This window comes from Barbatula barbatula (genome assembly GCF_947034865.1).
Source record: "Barbatula barbatula genome assembly, chromosome: 11".
NCBI lineage: Eukaryota > Metazoa > Chordata > Actinopteri > Cypriniformes > Nemacheilidae > Barbatula > Barbatula barbatula.
This window is the reverse complement of record NC_136774.1, coordinates 20,700,632-20,712,269: the sequence shown is the minus strand read 5'-3', so window position 1 is coordinate 20,712,269 and position 11,638 is coordinate 20,700,632. Positions and strand designations below refer to the sequence as shown.

The 11,638-nt window shown below is 40.2% G+C and overlaps 1 protein-coding gene across 1 annotated transcript in view; it reads right to left on the bottom strand.

The window, feature by feature from the left end:
* Positions 1–9,549: 9,549 nt before the first annotated feature.
* The window catches only part of med27 (mediator complex subunit 27), a 39,764-nt gene continuing 37,675 nt past the window's right edge, over positions 9,550–11,638 (bottom strand). The window contains exon 8 of the mRNA XM_079467355.1: positions 9,550–10,742. Coding sequence (XP_079323481.1) covers positions 10,608–10,742 — 135 coding nt within the window. The 3' untranslated portion in view covers positions 9,550–10,607. The remainder of the gene's footprint in view (positions 10,743–11,638) is intronic.

The following is an 11,638-nucleotide window of genomic DNA, read 5'->3' as shown; positions in this document are numbered from 1 at the left end:
ATTGCACTTCTGGTTAGACCTAAACTACATTTCGTTACACTGTATTTGTATATGTGTAATGACAATAAAGTTGAATCTAATCTAATATCCGTCTCATTATTATGAACATGTTAGCATGTATGAAAGGCAATGCCCGTCACAAATAACCAATCTAAGAGGCTCATCTGATTTCAGTTAAATCTTGGAGAAAGTGTTGAGAAGTTAAAGCGTTTGCTAAAAAAATTGGATGTAATTTCACTTTATTGTCACTAGAGAGCAGACCGTCTCCACTTCTGAGTTCTGTTCATTTTCAATAATTACATCATCATATTCATTAACTTTAAACTGTGAGGTGATGCTTTTGTTTATTTATTTATGATCTATTAGAATATAAACTTTGCAGCAGTGCAATACAATGCAACTCTGCATAAAGTGAACAAATGGTAATGGAAAAACGAGGAGTGATGATTACCAGCAACCAAATATGACAAAACCACAGAGCCAAATGTTGAAACCTTTCTGGTTATAGACCACATCAGAAAATGTAAGCACTTGTTTAATTTTTTATACATTTTTTATCTACATATGCAATTGAACCTTAAAGATATTCGCTTTAACATTTTGATTTGGTTAGAAATGTTATGTTGATTGTATTCTGTTCAAACGTTTGTAAATACCTTCTGTTTTTTCGAGACCAACGTTGGACCACGCAGCGTTGTTTACGTCTTCTGAAGCGGTCTATAATATTTGCTGATAGATACAGTACAGTACGATATACCTTTTGGGAAACCTCTCTTGCTTCATCCCTTTGCTAACTATCAGAATAAAATACGATGAATGTTGCACCTGCTGGGAAAGTGCTGTTCGTGTTAAATCATTATTGCATTGGCTCTCACAACGGATTATAACCCATCATGTAAATGTTTGAAAAGAACTGCTGGTGGTTTAATGAGATGCTGTCCTCTGCTACACTTTGAAAGGCAGATAAGACGCTCATACTCAAAGGTTGTCTGTGCTTTCGCTGCAGTGGGAAATGTCTGTCAGAGCAAATAGACAGTTGGCCTGTATCTCTCATCCATCAAGTTCTGCCACGGCCACTTTGCACATCTTGATAACAGGGGAATTAACAGCAAGCCCAGAGATCAATGCATTATTTAAGAGACGGCGTGCTGATTGCTGATGAAAATGAATGAAGAGCTCCTTCCCTCTGCCCCCTTTCCCTACGGTGTCCCTTAGGTATCTTCCCACAAATCCTAGAGAGAATGCAAAAACATGGTTGTATGGATTCCGATGCATTTTATAATAAATCATGTTTTTGAGATGATTCGAAAATGTCTCCATGTCTAAAGTATTGGTATTAACCCTTATCAGATTGTGTTCGATTTGGGTTAACCACCCTTATTAATCTGATTTATAAATCCAATATTGTTTTAATGTTCCACCGAAAAGACCTCATCTCCCACCATAGACCAAAAACACTACAAAACACTTCACACGTCATTTTGTCCCTAGTTCATTTCAGGCTGCACAACATCTTTACTGTGACTTTCTTAAGAGCGGTGTGCATCAAGCATGTGGTCTTTCACCTTGAGGAACGGCCCTACGGTGATGGTCCTAAATGGGCTTTACCCACGAGGGTCTGGAAAGATGAAAGGCTGTGCTCTTAAAGCGAGATTAAACAGGATTTGATAGGCAGAGCAGAACATCTTCTAAGGTAACTCGGAGACAGATATAGTTTGATGGATCCACAGGGCAGCTCATTTAAAGAGAAGCGTGCAGAGCACCTGCCGGGACAGGCCTGCTGATAATAATAAGGATCAGGTGTCCGAAAAAAAGATGGTCCGTAGTTCCAGACACCCCAAAATCTTTTGTTTTCTAAAATATTACAGAGTGAACATGTTTTACTGAATGACCTGTTTAATGAAAGAAAAACCGATATAGGCTATGATCAACTATGTGTCAGATCTTATAGATATTTCTTTCTTGTACTGTATGTCATTTTTGGTTTGGAGGTTAATAAATCAGACCTCAATTTGAAAAGCTCTCTTTTTTCAAATATGTTTTTGTGTTGTGTTTGACTTTGTGCATTCCCAACATCGACATTGACATGAGCAGCGGCGGCTCATATGTCCCCCAGAAAAAGGCAAGCGAGAAAAATGATGTCATCCCTGCTCTCCTCATAGTGCTCTCCCGGTGCTAAACAGTAGCTAATGTTTCATCGCAGGCATTATTTAGAAGTTGATTGTAAAGAAAAACAGCCCTAAAGATGACAAGAATAGACACATGGCGAGCAATTCATTCAAAACACCCACAATGCCACATTTCATCTCCTAAAGTTTAAAGTCACAGTCGGAGATGCCGTGGGCGAGATCGCTCACATCATAATGATATTTCTAAAGCGAAGTCCCTTGTTTGGAAAATGTTTGTTTAGCGTGAATTCTTTTTATAAAATAACCCCCACAATGTCAAAATTGGGATTAATAATACAATTAAAAAGGTGTGGGGTGAGAGTGGGACAGCTTGAAAGATATTCAAATACATTTCCTATCAAAAAGAATTTATAATGACTCCCCCTCATTGGAAAGCCATCTCTGCAGGGCTGCTTTCCTTCCGTGTTCAGTATTCAATATGAATATGTCGGAGAACACAGTGTAATCATGGTAAAGAGTACAGCAAAGATGTTCATCTTAAAAAAAGAAGAGGATCCATGATGCAGCACTTCTGGTCGAGCAGGCACAGTTTGTGCCCTTTCTAAACTAACTAGAATGTATCAAACATAAGAGTTTTTATATAATGTTTCTGTTCTGACTGTCTCATCTCCAGGTTTCTCAAGAGTTTCAATCTCATTGGAGAACGTACGTCTCAGAACCTTGTTGCATGTACACTCTCCAAAATAAAGAGGTTAAAAAGGGTTATTAGCAGCAATGCCAAGATCTAAATCTTATATGAAGAACCCTTTTCCACTCTTCGCAGCCCAACATACCTTTTGCATTAAAGATAATGCATTTATATACCTTTACTGACATCTGACTATATGCTTCAGCAGTATAACTATGGCTATTCAAATTGAAATCAATATTATTTTATTATAAATTATTTCAAAAAATGTAATAAATCGAAATAAAAAGGGCTACTACACTCATACAAGTAAAAGCATGGTTCGATGATTAAGTTATTTAACAAAATATGAACATAGGGCCGTACAGCAAACTGATGGATGCGTCATGGATGTGAGTAAATATTTCTAGAGTGTAAAAAACTGTTTTAAACAATTATTTAAAAAATACTTGGAAAAAAAAACGTGTACAAAAATCAATACAATTCTGTAAGATAAAATTTTCCCAGTGTAGCTATTTAAAATCTGGGTGTATAAGCTTTGAGAATGCTTACATGAATTATGACACGCGGAGCAAGAGGATCATGGTTAATTTTCGGCACATATGCATAAAATCAATGTACAAATCGCTTCACAAACAGCTGCAAACTGGAAACACGCTGTATCTGGTTGTCATAACTGGTGGCAGGTGGAGGGCCACGGCTGTCAGCTCTTCAGCACGACTCTTTTATTGGAGAAAAACCCTGACTCAGCACGAATTCTTAAACGGGCCCGTTTCCTTGACAGTCAGGCTGCGTTTTAAAGAGTTATAGATTAGTTTGTTATGGGATGTGACTGCCTCTCTCACACACTTTAACAAATGTATGATTACATTCAATAGCACTTTGCAATTTCATCCCAGTTCTTCAAAGGAAGAAAGGCATATACAGGAAACACACGGTTGCCAGCGAGCGGTCACCCCGAGCTGATTTTATTTGTGATCTTTCTCCCAGATTAATTCATCGCTTTTCTTCTCCCGCCTGTCAGGAAAGGGATTATGCCTCGTTCCGTACGTGTTCTCAGTTTTGTCTTCACTTCCTCCTTTCCGAAAGCTGTGTGAAAATGGTACAGGCCACATCATTTTCTGAGAGTTTTAAAACAAGGATTAATGTTTCGCCCGGAATCGATCAATGCGTGTCTGATGGAGTTGAACTTTGACAAAACGAGAACAACAAAAAAAATGACTGATGAAGGAATCCAGGGATGTGAAATTGGGGAAATGAAGTGTATTTTACAGCACAGAGGTCAAGAGGAGTGTATGAGGGTTGCATGTACAGAACAAGAAGGTCAACAAACAAACGTTACATGAATTCACCTAAAAATGGATTTGATAGAGATCTGTTGTGTTTTATTTAAGGAGTTGAACTTTGTTATAAACTGAAAACAGAAATAAATAAAATAGAAACAAATGAGACATCGGTTTCAATACAGAAGAATAAAATGAATGTAGAACGTAAAGGTAGATGAGTTTGAACTTAAGTTTATTTTGAAATCAATAATATTCATTTCTGATAGTAGACTTGGCAGATCTGACCTCAGTTTTGCAATATCTTCAGAAACTCTAATGAAGACATTTGTCTCTAGGTCTTTTTCTCATAAGAAATATCTGAGACGCAAGAGACTGGAGCAACAATTCCCAGTTGCTTTCCATTTAATCTCATTGAAATATTAAAGATCTCATCTGTGAATTTCCTCTCATATACCCCCAATGCATTCATTATGTACTCATTTAAAATAAAAAATCATCTTTCTTGAAGCAACAACCCCAATAAACAACAAAAACCACCTGCGTGTGTTGCTGATGCAATACAGCCAAGCTTTCAAGAATACTTGAAGGAAAGCTCTTTTCTATTTATGATTCTATGTCATTGTAAAATGAGCGTCTCCTTTAATCGAGAGTGCCAAGAGAAGTAACAAAGTATAAGCCCGGGGCAAGAAGTCTTTCAGTTTCTCACGGCGAGAGGTTCTGTGTGCTCGCAGCAAATATCGATTGGCTGATTAAGCACAAATTGATTAGAGGGGTCTCATTAGCATCCTATTAGTAATGACCTATACCTACAGACATACAGTAGCACACTCGGACTCCAATGGATTAACAAGCACAACAATTCAGCCACAGACAGAAAATCACTGAACACTCGTCTAACAGAGAGAAATCGATGGAATTCGCATTATTAACCCCCGGCGGACATAAAACAGCACTCTAATGTTGTATCATGGGCACAAAGCCCCATTTTAATATTTGCATTTATTTACATTTACAATCAGGCAGCTCTGCCCTTCTAAAGTCCAGACATACCGCACAGCTGCTGTTTCAATATAACAATCATCAAACAATTTGTGCGGAAGGGCGAGAGCGTTGTACCCGGATCGTGCCTTCTTTTTGAACAGACAGGCCTCGGGACTTTCATTTGAATATATTTAATAAAAACAAATATTGGGGAGGACAACAAGCCGGGATTGATATTTTCTCTCGCTTGTGAAATGTATGTTCTAATATGCCAAGGGACGACAGGTCAGCCGCTGTCTAATTGCTAATGTTATTATAATCTGATTCTTTTAAGAGCTTCATCCTGCCAAGAAGAATACGCACTCCTCAAAGACCAAAGTGATGATTTGATGAATCAAGAAGTTGGGACCGCCGGTGGGCTTGTGTCATCACGCCAACACACTGACTTTCTGCTGTGGAACTCACAAAAATATTTTGAGAAATGTGGTTTTGTTCATACAATGGTTGTGAATAGGTTACAATGTTGTTTGGATATCAACATTCTTCAAAATACCTTTTTTGGTGTTCTGCAGAAGAAAGAACGTCATGGAGGTTTGGAGTGAACTATGGTTTTAAGGTAAAGGTAAATGTGCAAAAAGTTTTCCCAAAATAAGGCACGAACACTACACTAAACAACCTGAAACCTCTCAAATGCTGAATTTTCAACCTTTAGTCTTTGTATAAATGTATATAACGCCTTATTAAGCCAATCATCATATAACATTTTACAGAAAGCATGACTAATGCTGGCACTACCGTGCCTGGAGTCTGAGCGTGTTCGTCTTGAGCGCATGAAACTTGTCACCATCTGCGATAAGCTGGTAAAGATTCTGTCTGCATAAGTGCTAAAGTTTTCAAGCATCTGATGCATAGTAGGTCTTGTCACCAGTTTTAGTGGGCGGTGATCAACATGCCAAGAGGGTGAGCTCTATCATTTCAGCCTGAAGCGTGAATCAATGACACATCAGCGCAAAGCGACACATCGTTGTCAAAGAATCGTGCGAGAAGCTCATCGTGTTCCTTTGGTCGTCTTTGTTGCATTTTGGCTGTTTTATAGACTCCTGGATGAACTGCGATATACGAAACATCGTGAGAATAAAAGTGTATTTGTCACAACATGCATTTCTAATTTCCAGTAATTAGCTCAGTGATATTATACGTTTTTAGTTTTGAGTTATGTGCTGCAAATGCAAGCAGCATAATATAAGAGAAGCAGGAAACAGATGGAACGTGGATGTGACCAGTGACTGAACATGGTGCCGATGTACACACCTCCTACATAAGCCGGGACTGTTAGCATGGAGATCTTCCAGAACATTCTTGGCATCAAGTGGATCTCGTCACCATCTGTCTCCCAGGACAACCTCCCAACATAGACCTTCTCCGCCTCCTGCCACCCCAGCGCGGCGATACGCGGACGCCTGTCAATGAAATTCACGGCCACTTCGAGGCCTCGAGTGAGCAAATATGACCATAAGACAATTCTATTTGGATCATTTGCACCACCTGTTGGGTCTACGAAAACAGATGACTGAGCGTTATTGTTAACACGAGACGTCCACTTCACCAGACTTGTGTGAATCAACAGGAAAAACGACTGAATGCAGACACAAAGGACAGCAGGGAACGAAGCTATTGATGAAGGGAATTCCGTTTCAGCGTGAATGATTTCAACTCTTTGAAAAACAAATCAAACTTTAGAGCTGACTTCTAATTTACCTGGGGAAATGTATAAAAGTGAGTGGCTTTTATCCTTATTTTGCGTTTGATTTGAGCAAAGTCAGACTTGGAAAAACACCTACGGTATTCGAAGTTGCAAAAAACAATCTCTGAACTCTGAACATGCAAACGTGTCATATGACCTCAGGTCCAATGCGCTTTCAGTGTGATAAGCACGGAATTATGAGAAAAAATGAGTTACCGATAACTCAGAAAGAAGGCAGCATTGGTCTTCATCTCGCGGCAACAAGCTCAACTTGTTCGTCTCAACTTAACAATGCAGAGAGCTAGACATATCAAGTGGCCCCACCCCCTTTTAAAAATAACCAATTTTATATAGTTTACGGCACAGTCAGCCTGGCAAAGCTGCATTTATTAACACAGCCGTGTTAAAGGGATACTTTAGGCTTGAATCTAAATTTCCACGTTTTACTTCCCCTCAAGGCAACCTAAGTGAATGTGACTTTCTTCTTGAAGAATAATGCAGTCGGAGTTATAATACCACGTATACTTTTACTTCCAAGCGTTAGAATGGGAGTGAATGGGTGTTGACTTTTCGAATCTCTAAAAAATGCATCCATCGACCAGAGAAAACTCGATACGGCTCCGTGCGTGACACTAACGCAAAATTACGACTTTAACGTTAATAGTAACACTGTCTGGATCACCCCCATCTCCCATCTACTGCTATTTGCAACGTTCACTATGTAGGATATGATAATTGTGGCTGATATGAGGCTCCGCAACTCACACGGTGAAGGAGGTGGGACTCTTTCGATTTTAAAGCCGATTCGATTGGACGAGAGGCTCAAGTGTTGCTTGACGTCATGGAATCTCTAGATGTTTTTGAGCACACAAGACTGTCAGTTTTGAACGCTTATATATTTTCAATGGGAACTTTGTCAGCGCATAGGAGCATATCAGTTCATCGACGTCCTTAACGTTAACTCATTTTTAATAAAAGGAAAAAACGTTCTTATTGATTTCACTGGGGCTTTAAAGGAATTGAATCGTCATTAACAGTTAGGATATGGCATACAGTATCGCAATTCTGAAAAAAGACACACATAAAACATAATCCAGTGACATTGAAATAAAGACAAGGAATAAGACTCTTCCGATCCGTGCAGAAAAGATGAACATGAACCTTAAAGCCCTTTCGCAGACTTTACACTGGGGCAAGTACAGGGACTACAACGTGAGGCACCTGGTAAAGAAATCAATCATTAGCACAGGTCGGGGCGTAATTATGCGTTCATGAGGGAGCGCGTGGGAAGAGGTGACTGGGAACAGTTAATGAGGCCACGGGCTGGGGAGGGTGAACGGCCGGCACCGCAGGAAACTTCACACACACGCCGCAATTATAAGACACGATACACAAACATACGATTCAACACCAGAGGAGTTCAGGCTGAAAAATGTGCTGTTGTATACAGTACACGACAGTCTAACAAATTGTAAATATAGGAGGCTATTTTGGTCTTGTGAGGCAGTCATGTCCCATCCTTCTGTAAGATGTGAATTGATTATACCTGTAAATAGTCATAATACATCGAACTTAATTTTGCAGAACAATTCCTGCAAATTGATTAATGGGTCGGGTCCCATGAGAGAACCGCAGCAAACTTCCAGGGGCTTTAATATGACTTTTTAAATGATTAAGCACTAAATAAAAATTAAGGTATTTTTGTGTCATCAAGATTTGTGTCAACATCACACCAAAACAAATAAAAACCTTTGAATGGCCCCAAATCTTGATGCCCAAAAACATACTTACAAATGTGTTCAATAACTACAATATCTTCATCACTAGGAAAAACAAAACACTGAAGTATTGGGAAAACGGATTCTAAAACAAAATTTAACAGCAAGCGAAACTCAACAAATGTTTTGAGGAACAAATGCAATGTTTACTGTGGAGTAGGTGTATGAATTAGCTTAGAGTTGAGGGAGAGGGGGAGAGAGAGAGCGAGAGAAGGAGAGCGAGGGAGAGAGAGAGGGGGGGGGAGAGAGAAGGGAGACAGAGAGAGAGAGAGTGTAAGAATTAGCTTAGAGTTGAGGGAGAGGGAGAGAGAGAGGGGGGAGAGAAGGAGAGCGAGGGAGAGAGAGAGAGGGGGGGGAGAGAGAAGGGAGACAGAGAGAGAGACAGAGAGAGAGACAGAGAGAGAGAGAGAGAGAGAGAGAGAGAGAGAGAGAGAGTGTATGAATTAGCTTAGAGTTGAGGGAGAGGGAGAGAGAGAGGGGGGAGAGAAGGAGAGCGAGGGAGAGAGAGAGAGGGGGGGGAGAGAGAAGGGAGACAGAGAGAGAGACAGAGAGAGAGACAGAGAGAGAGAGAGAGAGAGAGAGAGAGAGAGAGAGAGAGAGTGTATGAATTAGCTTAGAGTTGAGGGAGAGAGAGAGGGGGAGAGAGAGAGAAGGGAGAGAGAGAGTGTATGAATTAGCTTAGAGTTGAGGGAGAGAGAGAGGGGGAGAGAGAGAGGGGGAGAGCGAGAGAAGGAGAGCGAGAGAGAGGGGGGAGAGAGAAGGGAGAGAGAGAGGGGGGAGAGAGAAGGGAGAGAGAGAGGGGGAGAGCGAGAGAAGGAGAGCGAGAGAGAGAGAGGGAGAGGTAGAGGGAGAGAAAGAGAGAGAGAGAGAGAGTTCTAAGGGTAACTTGACTCACATTCTGCAGAATGGGATCTGAAGGCAATGATGGTTTCAGTCGATCAAAGTAGATCATGGAAAAAGCAGAGCTCTGAGTTTATTAAAGTTATAAAACGGAGAAGTGAGAATCTGCTCTGCAGGTCTGAACAGCCAAACTATAATAATGTATAGGTATAACACGATTTAACACCTTTAAAGACATATATTCACCTGTTATCGACTCGTACAGGTACAAAAAAATCATTTAAATAGTAAAAATCAGCTCTTGAAAGGTTATTGCAGAAAAGTTACACATTGCTAAAAAACTGAACCATGAGTAGGATTAGAACTTCTAAAACCAAGTGAGTAACCGGTAGTTAATTTATAAAAAGGCCAAGGACACGCAAAGACACATAAGGTCACAACGTATTTTGATTTCTGTATTCCCATTTCTGTTTAGTTAATTCATTTATCCTGCGTCCTGATGGTCACTGGGCTGACTTGTGTTTATAAAATGCCTAAAACAAATATGCTCAATAATTCAAGCGTGTATGTACATTGTGTCACGGGCAGAAGTGAAGCCACATCAGGCAAAGGGTAGAACACAAATACCAAACTCCCAAGCAAACACAGCGATTGAAAGACTTTGTCATCGTCATGTTTATATTGCATGACGGGAAATAAAAAGCAACTGTAATTTCGAGGTCATACACATTTAAGAACGCTCCAGCAGCTGTGTACTTTGGATTGCAATGTATTTTTAATGGATCGCACGCACGTTTTGTCATTTTTGACATGCACATTTATGCACATTTAAAATCAAAAGAGGCTTGTGCTAAAATTAGCATTAAACAAAACCAACCTGGCCGATTTATTGTCAACAATTATTTTAAAATAAGACAGTTTGAAAGACAAAATATTTTTTTTAGATAAAAAATGAACACATGGTTTTTAAACAGAGAAACGCACCTAAAACTCAAAAGATTAAATGATGCTCGTGTGCTAGATAGCACAATTATGAATATATCTTTAATCTGTTTTTTACACAATATCCAGCCCCAGAAAAATGTGGGTGAGAAAAGATGAAACTCGAGAAAGAACAGTCAAGTTTTCCAAGGCAAGCTATGTAATACTGTGAGGTCCGGGTCACTGCCTGCAGGTGTCATGGAAGGCCTCCAGAGTTCGGAAGTCCCTCCATGTTGGAGGAAGACCGTCCTGCAGGTACTTGCCACAGCGTTGACACGGAGTCTGGAAAAGCTTAATGTAGCTTCTCAACCAGGTCTGGTGAAACAAAGCAAAACATGAGCTATGGAGTCATTTTTTGTGAGCGTGTTGCTATGCATTCTGGGATATCTATATCAGCGGAAAAGATATGCGAAGTTAACCAAATAAACTATTTTATAAGGTCTACTATTCAAAATCCCCTTCACATGGTAGTGTGTCTTGTGTATATACCCTAAAGCAGGGGTCTCCAACCGTTTTGTAATCGAGGGCTACCAAAATATCTAAAATCCTCTACAGGGCTACTTGTTGATAACATACATTCAAACTTTAAACATGCGACGCCTTATTTTTACGCTCACAGAACCAAATTCAGTTTTCTTTCAGATATTTAAGCTTATAACACTAATAATAACCTTTTAAGATGATGTAGTACTTGGCTGATCGGTATAGTCACAGATTTGTCAGCTGTCTTGAGCATTATTGGTGAGCCCTGTGTTTAGCGGGCACCTTACAGAGTTCATGCGGGCTACCAGGTGCCCACGGGCACCACGTTGGAGACCACTGCCCTAAAGTGTAGTCTAAGGCACCAGGTTCATCAGTATCTAATATTGAGGGGTCTGGCATCATTGCAATTGACATCAGTGGTGCGTGAGCAGCGGGGGGTTTGTGGGGTCTCACAGCAGTCATAACTAGACATTGATTAACAGCTGGAGAGGTTTGACTGCTCTCCTCTCTAACCCGTCTCCACCGGCCTCCTCAGCACAGTCAGGGTTTACCTGCACCTGTCAGGACAAATTTACTTTCCTAATTCATCTACTGGCTCAAACCTCTCCCCACTGATGACCGTGTTATTCATACTCCAATAAGCATGTAGAAGGGTGTGCATGGCCCTGTTTACATATACTGCTCTTTCTGACATTAGGTGGAATGGGGATGAGAAGCAGATGGAAAAA